Source organism: Gadus macrocephalus, chromosome 3 (genome assembly GCF_031168955.1).
Source record: "Gadus macrocephalus chromosome 3, ASM3116895v1".
NCBI classification, from domain to species: Eukaryota; Metazoa; Chordata; class Actinopteri; order Gadiformes; family Gadidae; genus Gadus; species Gadus macrocephalus.
This window is the reverse complement of record NC_082384.1, coordinates 23,506,120-23,516,828: the sequence shown is the minus strand read 5'-3', so window position 1 is coordinate 23,516,828 and position 10,709 is coordinate 23,506,120. Positions and strand designations below refer to the sequence as shown.

The following is a 10,709-nucleotide window of genomic DNA, read 5'->3' as shown; positions in this document are numbered from 1 at the left end:
CCTATATAAGGTGGGCTGAGCATCTCTCCAGGCTCAGACCGGGTGGACAGCTCCGTGGTGCTGAAACACCTGAACCCCCAGATCTCCAACATAGGCTGCACGTCGCGGTGTGTGGCACGGAACCGAGAACAGCCATGGACGGATTCTCTTGGAAACTTTTTGTACTTTCTTCTTGCCTCATGGCGGAGGGGTCTTCGCAAGACTTCGGACAGACCCAGTTTATTTGCACTTCGGTACCCAAAGATATGGACCTGTGTTCGGCCGCGATGCAGAACAGCGGTCCGAAGGAAGACCTGAAGACAACGGTCATGCAGCTACGGGAGACGGTGCTGCAGCAAAAGGAAACCATCATGAACCAAAAGGAAACCATACGGGAACTAACGTCTAAGTTGACCCGGTGCGAAAGTCAGAGCCTGCCCGAGTCGGGACCGGGCAGCGGGGGGCGGCGGCCCGGGTCGAAGAACACCATGGGGGATGTATCTCGCGGGCCCACGGACACCCTGGCCCAGCTGGGACACACGTTACAGACCCTGAAACAGAGACTGGAGAACCTTGAGGTAGGCAACGCGACTTGGAGCCGCCGTGGGGGTCCGTTATGGGGGTCCGTTCCCACGGATCACGGTTTCGTGTCTCATTAGGGTCAATTAGGCGCGCCTGTTATGTTAATACATTTTATGTAGGTTTTTAGGTTTATTTAAACTATCCTGAACCCACATTTTGGTAACAAGGGATGTAAAATCAGAGCGAATATGCTTGCCGCAAACGATGCCGTTGGAGGCTCTGACTGAACGGTTAAATAATAGTCCGAGTGCAGCTTCAGAAAGAACAAGTTCAGCGCGACTTCCTGAAAAAAAACCCTCTTCTTTTCGGACTAGAACCAAGTCGCCCAACAGGCGCTACTTTGCCCCACACCTGTTTAACCGAAATCATTTCTCCCTCCCCTAAAACCCAGCAATACAGCCGGGGAAACAACACCATCCAGGCCAACAGTTTGAAGGACCTGCTGCAGAACAAGCTCGACGACATGGAGAAGCAGGTCCTGTCCCGGGTCAACACGCTGGAGGAGACCAAACCAGCACCCCGGAACGACACGGACCAGCGGAACAAAGTGGAGTCCACGCTCACTACTCTGCACCACCGCATCACCGACCTGGAGAAAGGTGCGTCTCCACACACACACACACACACACACACACACACACACACACACACACACACCACGTCTGTTGGGAAGGGAAAAGACGACGATGGTGGACTTTCGTTTGGGTGGATGGAATTGTGTTTTTACTTTTTTGGTCGGATTGCGGTTAGTTCTTTGGAATCTGTTTCTGTAGTACACGAGGGATACGCACGAGGGGGGTAGCCCACATTGCCGCAGCGTTTCCGATTCCGATGCGCACATTTGGAGCAGGAGAGAGAGAGAGAGAGTGGGAGAGAGAGAGAGAGAGAGAGAGAGAGAGAGAGAGAGAGAGAGAGAGAGAGAGAGAGAGAGAGAGAGAGAGAGAGAGAGAAATAACTGCATTGCTTTGCATATATCACCACCAATTAACTTGATCTTTATGGGGGGATTATGTTGTTTCTGACCGCGGGCAGTGTGTATTCTGGTGTTATTTGCAGTTGAAGTCTGGAAAAATGTTACACTTAATGAGAGCCGCGCCACTTCAAAGGGTTCGCCGTGAAATGCCCGCGAAAAAATGTCGACAAAATATTTTGCGTTTGTTTTTGACATTATTTTTCACTGCAAGTCCGGAGTGACTGGCTTCGCGCAGAAGCCGAGGGAGAAAACACAGGCGGCGCCCTTTGATCGCTGAAAGGGCAATTAAAGCCTCCGGTCAATTAAAACAAAGCAACTTGGGAATTCATGTTTTATCGGCGAAAAAAATACACAAACCTGTTAGACCAGGCACTCGATCTCGTGTAATGAATTACTTATGGCGTACAAGTGAAATATACCCCTAAGACTGTGTTATTTTATTTAATAGTCTGACAGCCATGTAACAATCCACCATTTCAAAACGCTGAACATATTAGACCTATGCTGCCTGCGCAGTGGACTACCGTGTGATTAAAGCCGTTTTTTTTCTCACTCCTTCCACAGGAAAAGAAAACCGACCGATGGATAAGTTCCAACTGACCTTCCCCCTCAGGACCAACTACATGTACGCCAAAGCCAAGAGGAGCAGTACTCTGCCGGAGATGTACTCTTTCACCGTGTGCCTGTGGATCAAGTCCAACGCGTCGCCCGGGGTGGGCACGCCCTTCTCGTACGCGGTGCCCGGCCAGCCCAACGAGGTCGTGCTGATCGAGTGGGGGGACAACCCGATGGAGTTCCTCATCAACGACAAGGTAACGGACCGGCGTTTTAAAACTCACCCGTTTCGATATGCCTTCTGCGTCAGAGGGTCTGCAGCATTTCGGAAGAGAGGGGCCTCAAGGCTGACATTTTGGATGTGCGTCGCCCCTGGTTAACTGTATCAAATACAAATTAAAGTAAAAGAAAACATTTTTGTTTGTATATTATATAATATAATATTATATTATATTATATTACACAAACGAGTATAGTTTTTATGATGTGTTATACAAGCATAACACAATATGTTATACAAGCATGACTTGTATAATACAAGTCATGCCTGCCTATGCTTGTATAACCCTTGTATTATACAAGCATGAGTTAATACATAAGCCTACTGGTATCTTATCAACTAAAATGCAAAATATCACACAAGTTGCTGTCATTCCAGTACATAAATAAAGATTCACGTGGTATTTGAATTCCTTAACCAAAACAACAATGGAACCCCCTCCATGATGAGCATGGAGGGGGACCACCCTGGGGGGAACCATGACATGACATGAAGCCATGTGCCCGGTCTATTACATACATCACAGCTCAGCTCAGTCACAATGCCGTCGTTACTTAGGCCCAATCCCATTTCTACTCCTTCCCCCTTCCCCCTTCCCCCTTCCCCCTTCCCCCTTCCCCCTTCTCCCTTCCCCTTACCCCTTCAAAACCAGGGGGAGGGGTAAGAGGAAGGGGTAAGGAGTAGAAATGGGATTGGGCCTTAAATTCTCCATTAACCCTTTGGCCCCGCCCCCCCCCCCCCCCCCCCCCCCACTGCAGGTGGCGAAGATGCCCTTCCTCATCAACGACGGCAAGTGGCATCACCTGTGCATCACCTGGACCACGCGCGACGGCGTGTGGGAGGCCTTCCAGGACGGGGTGATGAGGGGCACAGGGGAGAACCTGGCCCCCTACCACCCCATCAAACCCCAGGGGGTGCTGGTGCTGGGGCAAGAGCAGGTGAGCGAGGCGATGGTCGGTTTCTCTCCGGGCCGTCTGTGTTTTAGCTGCAGTTTCCAGCAAGGCCGTGTTTATGCGTATCCTGTCTTTGGGGACAGGAATAAGGATTCGTAACGTCTTTGTCTGTGAACATTGCGTCTCTGAACGTATCAAAGGCGGTAATATTCATGTTTCCTTTATGAAGCCACACTGGGATTCCATAGCAACTGAGAGAGTGGCACTAGTTTTTGTCGAGTTTGTTGTTCTAACACGACGTCGCAGGTCTTTGTTCCTTTTATTATGATTTCACATTTGTTGTTTGTGTTGCATGCAACAGTCTCAGACAGGGGGACCGTACATCGGTCTCGGCATTAGTGATGTGATGTTTGTGGAGATCCACACACAGCATGCCTTCTATCATACTGGACGGATTTGAAGTGTGAAGAGTTTCCATTGACATCGTTTTCATCACTCAGCTCTCCTCCTTAATCTCCCTCTCGCTCCCCTGCAGGACACATTGGGAGGAGGCTTCGACGCGACTCAGGCGTTTGTCGGCGAGCTGGCGAACCTGAATTTCTGGGACAGGAAGCTGTCCATTGGGGAGATTTACAACCTGGCCACCTGCAACAGCAGAGCACAGACGGGGAACGTCTTCTCTTGGACCGAGGCGAACATTGAGATATACGGCGGAGCCACAAAATGGACATTTGAGCCTTGTCGCTCGCTCAACTAAATCGTCACGCCGACTTGGTGTCCGAATTCCGTTGATCATCGTCTTGAGTTTTGACATTCGTCGGAAACGACTTGAGCTTAATTTATCGATAAGCCTCAGTTTGTTGTTTTCCCTCCAAATCCAAATCCACGCCCACTTAGATATTAATGTGCATAACAACCACACACACACAAACAAATCTCGAGGTTGAAAAAAAAAAATCCCATTCTTGTCGGGGAAAAAAAAACCTCAGTGGAACAAAAGTGTCAGTATCTGTTTTTTCTCGGGAGGTTCGGTTAAAAGCACTTCTTCTTCTTCGCTCTCTCTGGGTTTCTTTTCCTTCTGCTTTATTTCCTCCCTGGGTCTGGCCGCTGAGCGATCGGCGACTCATGCCATAACTCCTCCCGCGCGCCTCTTCCGGCGCACAGGGGAGATTACGCCGTCTGCCCAATTGTTGTCAGTGTTTGGCGCCGTGAAGTGTTGTCTGACGCTTCCCCCACCCCTCCCCTCATCCCTCCTTCCCTCCCCTCCCTCCCTCCCCCCTCCCCTTCCCTTCTCCCTCTCTCATTAACGGCACTCCCGCCACCTCCTGCCGTCATTTCCGGAACTTGCACTGTGACTGAAGAGGGGGAGGGAGCAGCCAGGAAGAGGAGCAGGTGTCGAAGGACACCGCAAAGTTAAGACTGTGGTACAAGTCGTGATGTAATTAATGTTTGCTTCAAAGTGTTTCTGTAAGAATGTCGTTACTTGCCAACATGCTACAAAAAGCCTGGGTGCCTTGGGCCGGTACAAATATTCAGCACATTCAGTATGTTTATGTTGTTGTTGGTTATTTTTGCGGAAAAAATCCATGTATTGTTTCATTCTGATTTGTTTTGGGAGGGTCTTTGCAGGGAGGGTCGAGTTGTCTGTATTTCTGGTACATGTTATTATGCTTTACAGTGTTTTTTGGCGGGTGTTTGTACTGCACTGTATTAGGAATGTTCCAGTGTCTGTATAGTAACAGCATGAATGACAAGAGTGCTGTGAAAGCATTGTTTAAATTCTGCTTTCCTATCTTCTCTGGGTCTGGGTTTTCTACTTTATTGTTATATGCTCAAAGCATGGCAAAACCGAGAGATGAAGACTTTAATTTTTGTAATAAAATTGTGATACTTAATGTTATGGTGGTGCGTTCCTGGCTTTGGCCGTTGTCTGTGAGAGGGTTCGATATAGGTGGAGAGCGAGAGAGAGCAAGTGAGAGAGAGAGAGAGAGAGATAGAGAGAGAGAGAGAGAGAGCCAGAGCGAGAGAGAGAGAGAGACACACACAGAGAAAGGACATGAAGAGGTTACACAAAGAACATAAAGGAAAGAGGTAAAACGAATATTCTTGAAGTGAAATATGCAGTAGTGTGTACCAGTAGTGGGAATCTGAGGGAATGAGAGAGAGAAGGAAGGAGGAAACAGGGAGATAAGACTGCAGGGAGGGCAGGTGCTGCAAAAGAAAACTGCAGATGACTTTACAAAGTGTTGAGCAGATGAAGAGGTAGAGAAAGGCTGGACATCACTGGGCAAGATAAAGTGAAGGTCAAAGAGCCACTGGGTGGAAAGGAGGGGGAAACAATAAAAAAAAACAGTTTGATGTGCTAGCGTTGTGTGTGTGTGTGTGTGTGTGGCCGAGCGTGGGTGTGTGTGTGTGTGTGTGTGTGCGTCTGTGTGCCCTGTGCCTGTGTGTGTAATGTGCAGGAACAAATCTCCTTAGTGCCACATTGTTCCTACCCTTAAGAAAGCAGGGCCGTTGGAGCGGGAAAGCGCCGTGTCATATCATCCTTCACGTTAGTGCAGGCAGAGCAATCCGGACAGCCGGCCGCCGCCTTACCCCGGCCAGTAATTGTGCTTCCCACATCCCTTTCCTGTTGCTGTTGCATGCATCCATAATTCAAATGATGCACTTTGTTTGTTTGTACACTTTCGGTGCTGAGGTTAGTGTACACACACACACACACACACACACACACACACACACACACACACACACACACACACACACACACACACACACACACACACACACACACACACACACACACACACACACACACACACACACACACACACACACACACAGACGCACTCAGAGACACACGTGCATGCATACACATACACGTGCACAGAGACGGACGCACACACACACCGCACACCCTGACGCGGCTGTGTGATACAGCTCCAGAGACAGTGCATGACTTTGCGCTGCATACCACCAAACATTTAGCCCACAACCGCTGTCTGTCACGCCTGGCCCCCCCCCCCCGCCGCCGCCAGCACACCCAGGCCCATCGTCGGCGTCATCATTCATTCATATTACACTGAAACGCATGCACACGCTCATTCATGCAGTCGCTTGCATGTGTTTTGCCGGTCGGTGAAAAGGAACACACGTAAAAGTGAAACAACATCAAAAGGACAAAACGGGCCAATACGTGGGGAAGAATTTGACGACATCTGTTGCCCCCAGCAACCCGGGGGGAAATCTTCTGCGGGGAAGGGGGAAGATAACTAAGAGCAGTCGTGCCTACAGGTAACCTTGTTTTCTTGATGGCGAGAAAGGGAGTGCAGCAATCGGATAAAGGGGCGAACACGGCACCACTAAGTACTTCGAGGGGCTATACAGACATACCATTCAGTGGCAGGACAACGAGCCGAGGCTGAGGCGTGTCCTGGCCTTGCTCCGGGAGCTGCTCTGAGGAGCCGGGCTATTGTGCGGCTGGCACACCACAACATGGACTTCAGCCGGGAAAGGCTGCCTGCTATCGGATGAACCCTCTGCCTCTTTGTAGTCCCGACTAGACAAACATCGTCATGGTTAGGATGGCGACACTGCCGATGCCGGCAGTGTCGCCATCCTAACCATGACGATGTTTGCCCTAATGTGAGTGGTAATCGTGAGGCGCTGTCGTATGGAGAGGATGACACGCGCAGCTTTTCAGATGACAAGCTGGCATTGGCCCAAAAAGCTTTGAGAGTGAAGAGATTCCGTCAATGCATGCCAACCCGTCTCAAACATGAATATAATCCCAAGTGATCATGCAGGAGGAATTGTTTTCGATTGGATTTGTTTCTGATCCGTCTTCCTGTAACTGTGGTTCGAGGGCACGCTATATGATTTACTGTAACTGCTCCGAGTCATAAATAATACATTTGAAATAGTTTCTATGGCAATGCACATTACATAATGTTTTGCTGGCAAAGCACATATTCTAGGACACCTCTCCACCTGGCATTTTGAAACTGATGATGTTGCTCGCGTTGTAAATGAAGAAAAAAATGCTCTAATTTAGGTTTTCTCAAGAGGTTCCAACAACAAAGTGAACTTTTCTTGGTCATTTGGACTGCAAACATTCAACCTAAAATCCTCAAAGATAGGTCAAACACACTTACACACATAGACACACATAGACACACACATACACTCCCCCCCCCCACACACAAACACACACTTGGCTTCACATTGTGAATTTAAAGTGACCCTATATGACCATATACTGCTTACGTTTACATATGAATAAATTAATGTGTGCGTGTGTGTCCATGTGTCTGAAAGTGGGATGTGGCTGTGTGTGTGTGTGTGTGTGTGTGTGTGTGTGTGTGTGTGTGTGTGTGTGTGTGTGTGTGTGTGTGTGTGTGTGGGTGTGTGGGTGTGTGTGTGTGTGTGTGTGTGTGTGTGCGTGCGTGTGTGTGTGGGTGCCCGCGTATATGGGAGTGGTGTGCCTGTCTTTGTGCGTGCATTTGTGCCTGTGTGTGCGGGTGTGCATGCATATATATTACAACGTGTGTGTGTTTCAATGTGTGTGTACTGTGTATGTGAGTGCATGTGAGGCCGTATAGAAGTGAGTGTGTGTGGGTACGACTAAGCAGGGTTGATCCTGGGGCCTTGCACGACATTGATTTGGATCAAGAAGCAGCGATAGGACATCTCTGACACCTTATTAATTCATAAACGGTCCCCAGGCAGCCGGAGAAGAGGAAAAATGAATAATGTACTGGTCAAAGATCCAGGGGGTGGTGTTGACACCGGATCAGCCCCAGTGCACTGTGGGTAATACTGTAATACCATATTATCATGCATGGTATAGGAGGCTAGGGGGAGCTGCCACAATAAATAAACACCAGAGGAAACTGTATTGTTTTCCAAAGCCTTTCATCCGTAACCCCAAACTCACAGGCATAACCACACGTAATGCGTTGTTCTGGGTGCGTCTGCACCCGGGTGACCGTCATCCAATTTATACCGATGAAGCAGAGCGCTTTCACTCCTGACGTCTCCGAAGGGGGTGTTTGTCGTGTCACTGTCTTCACCTTACCTCCCCTCTCACTCTCTCCGTCCCCTCCCCCTTCTCTCCCCCCCCCCTCTGGGTGACACAGCCCAACCCAGACCAGCGGGGGCTGGAGCTACAGGCATTTAGCGGAGTCGGGAAACACCTTCGGAACACCGGGAACACCTTCCAGACGGGATGGCGGGCGATTCACCCATTCATGACACATTCACACACCGACGGCGGTGTCGGCCATGCAAGGCGACAGTTAGGGTAAGGTGTCTCGTTCAGGACACCGCAACACTCAGCTAGGAGGAGCCGGGGAATCAAAGTAGCAACCTCCTGGTTACCAGCCAACCCGCTGCCGCCCCATCAGGTGGGCCGGCTCACGGCCACGCCGCCCACATCACCATCACCTGACGGCTGATCATCAGCTGACGGCACCGGAGCGTGACCCTCGGGTCCTCTGTGGTGTCATCGCCAAACCGCCAAACCGCCAAACCGCCAAACCGCCAAACCGCCAAACCGCCGAACCAGCAAACTGCCAAACCACCAAACAGCTAAACCGCCAAACTGCCAAACCGCCAAACCGCCAAACCACCAAACCGCCAAACCGCCAAACCGCCAAACCGCCAAACCGCCAAACCGCCAAACCGCCAAACCGCCAAACCGCCGAACCAGCAAACTGCCAAACCACCAAACAGCTAAACCGCCAAACTGCCAAACCGCCAAACCGCCAAACCGCCAACCACCAAACCGCCAAACCGCCAAACCGCCAAACCGCCAAACCGCCAAACCGCCAAACCGCCAAACCGCCAAACCGCCAAACCGCCAAACCAGCAAACTGCCAAACCACCAAACCGCTAAACCGCCAAACCGCCAAACCGCCAAACCGCCAAACCGCCAAACCGCCAAACCGCCAAACCGCCAAACCGCCAAACCGCCAAACCGCCAAACCGCCAAACCGTCAAACCCCCAAACCACCAAACCACCAAACCGCTAAACCGCCAAACTGCCAAACCGCCAAACCGCCAAACCACCAAACCGCCAAACCGCCAAACCGCCGAACCGCCAAACCGCCAAACCGCCAAACCGCCAAACGCCGGATCCTATCTTTGTAACGTCAGAGAGGGAAGCAAGACAACGGTGCTCTCGTCTGCCGCGGCTCAGTTCTGGTGTTGTGACAGCACGGTTCCCCGCCAGCGCTAGGTCTTCAGGGGGCCTCTTTGGTGCTTTGAACGGGGGCCTAATGAACTGCCACAGCCAGCTGATGCCAGCCCAGCCCCGTCGCCCTGTCAAACGGCAGGCCGCCGTGACAACCAAATGAGCCCAGAAACAGCGTGGGCTGATTTGCTCAAATGACGCAAGTAATGAAAGCCCTTTCTTTAATACTCGATGAGGCGAAATGACGAAAATCTGAACAAGAATAATATAGAACAAATAAGAACTCTGGTATCATGGTGTTTGATTTGTTTGTACATTTTTGGAGTCACACAGACTCACCCGATCCTAAAAACTGGATTCAAGTGCGTCCAGTTATGCATTAGAATTTTTCCGCGATGGTCTGCCTGGACTAATTGGGAATCCACCCCGATTCAGCTCAAGTTGCGTATGAAGTCCCAGCACGCCATTTTCCATCCACCCCTTTGATTTATTCATGCGCCGCCCAGCCATATCCTGCCACCACTTACCCCTCGCTGAATCCTGCCATGAAATATGTATATGTGTTGCGTGGTGACGGAAAGTCAAAGAGGAAGTGGGTGGTGCGCTGGGGGGAGAAGGTGGAGGGGGAACGGGTTGTCGAGGGGCGGAGGTGGGGGCAGCTCCATCAGGACTCGGTGATCTGATGTGATGGAGAAGGGGGGTCATTCCCATCCTCTGCAATTGGACGGAGGTGATGGAAGTGGTGGAGATGAAGACGCAGCAGCTGGGGAGTTTGGAGAGTTGGTTAGAAGGAAGTGACCTCGTAGGTTGGAGATCGCGTCGCCATACAAGCTCCGGACCGTGGAGGTCACCGCTGTGATGACCGGATGGGACATGCTGGGGCCCAGAGCTGAGGAGCCGTTGGGAGGCATCCAAGGTTCCCTTGTATGTCGGTCGCTGAGCAACGGATCATACAGGTGTCAAACGTCTCTGGAAACAAAGGACATGATCTGTAATATGTCTCATCCTCATCTGGCTCTCTGTTTGGTTTTCAAGTGGCCTGCCTCTCTCTCTCTCTCTCTCTCTCTCTCTCTCTCTCTCTCTCTCTCTCTCTCTCTCTCTCTCTCTCTCTCTCTCTCTCTCTCTCTTCCCTCAGCCTGTCTTCCTTTTTTTGTTTCTTACAAATTCCCCTTCTTATTGCATATTCCACTTCAAGAATATTCTATACACTTTCTCCGTTAGCGTTCTTTGTGTAACCTCTTGATGTCCTCTCTC

General features: G+C 50.6%; 1 protein-coding gene across 1 annotated transcript; it reads left to right on the top strand.

Annotated features, from left to right (window-relative positions):
* On the top strand, window positions 1-5,162 carry LOC132454648 (neuronal pentraxin-1-like). Its single transcript, XM_060048149.1, has 5 exons — window positions 1-557; window positions 953-1,160; window positions 2,099-2,346; window positions 3,128-3,307; window positions 3,798-5,162. Exons 1-5 carry the CDS (start codon window positions 135-137, stop codon window positions 4,017-4,019), a joined length of 1,281 nt encoding a protein of 426 aa, XP_059904132.1. The 5' UTR covers window positions 1-134; the 3' UTR covers window positions 4,020-5,162.
* The last annotated feature ends 5,547 nt before the right edge of the window (window positions 5,163-10,709 follow it).

Excerpts from the sequence above, each read along its gene's own strand:
- LOC132454648 (XM_060048149.1), top strand. The coding sequence starts at position 135 with ATGGACGGATTCTCTTGGAAACTTTTTGTACTTTCTTCTTGCCTCATG. Across the intron at positions 2,347-3,127 it reads AGTTCCTCATCAACGACAAG|GTGGCGAAGATGCCCTTCCT; the intron begins GTAACGGACCGG and ends CCCCCACTGCAG. Across the intron at positions 3,308-3,797 it reads TGGTGCTGGGGCAAGAGCAG|GACACATTGGGAGGAGGCTT; the intron begins GTGAGCGAGGCG and ends GCTCCCCTGCAG.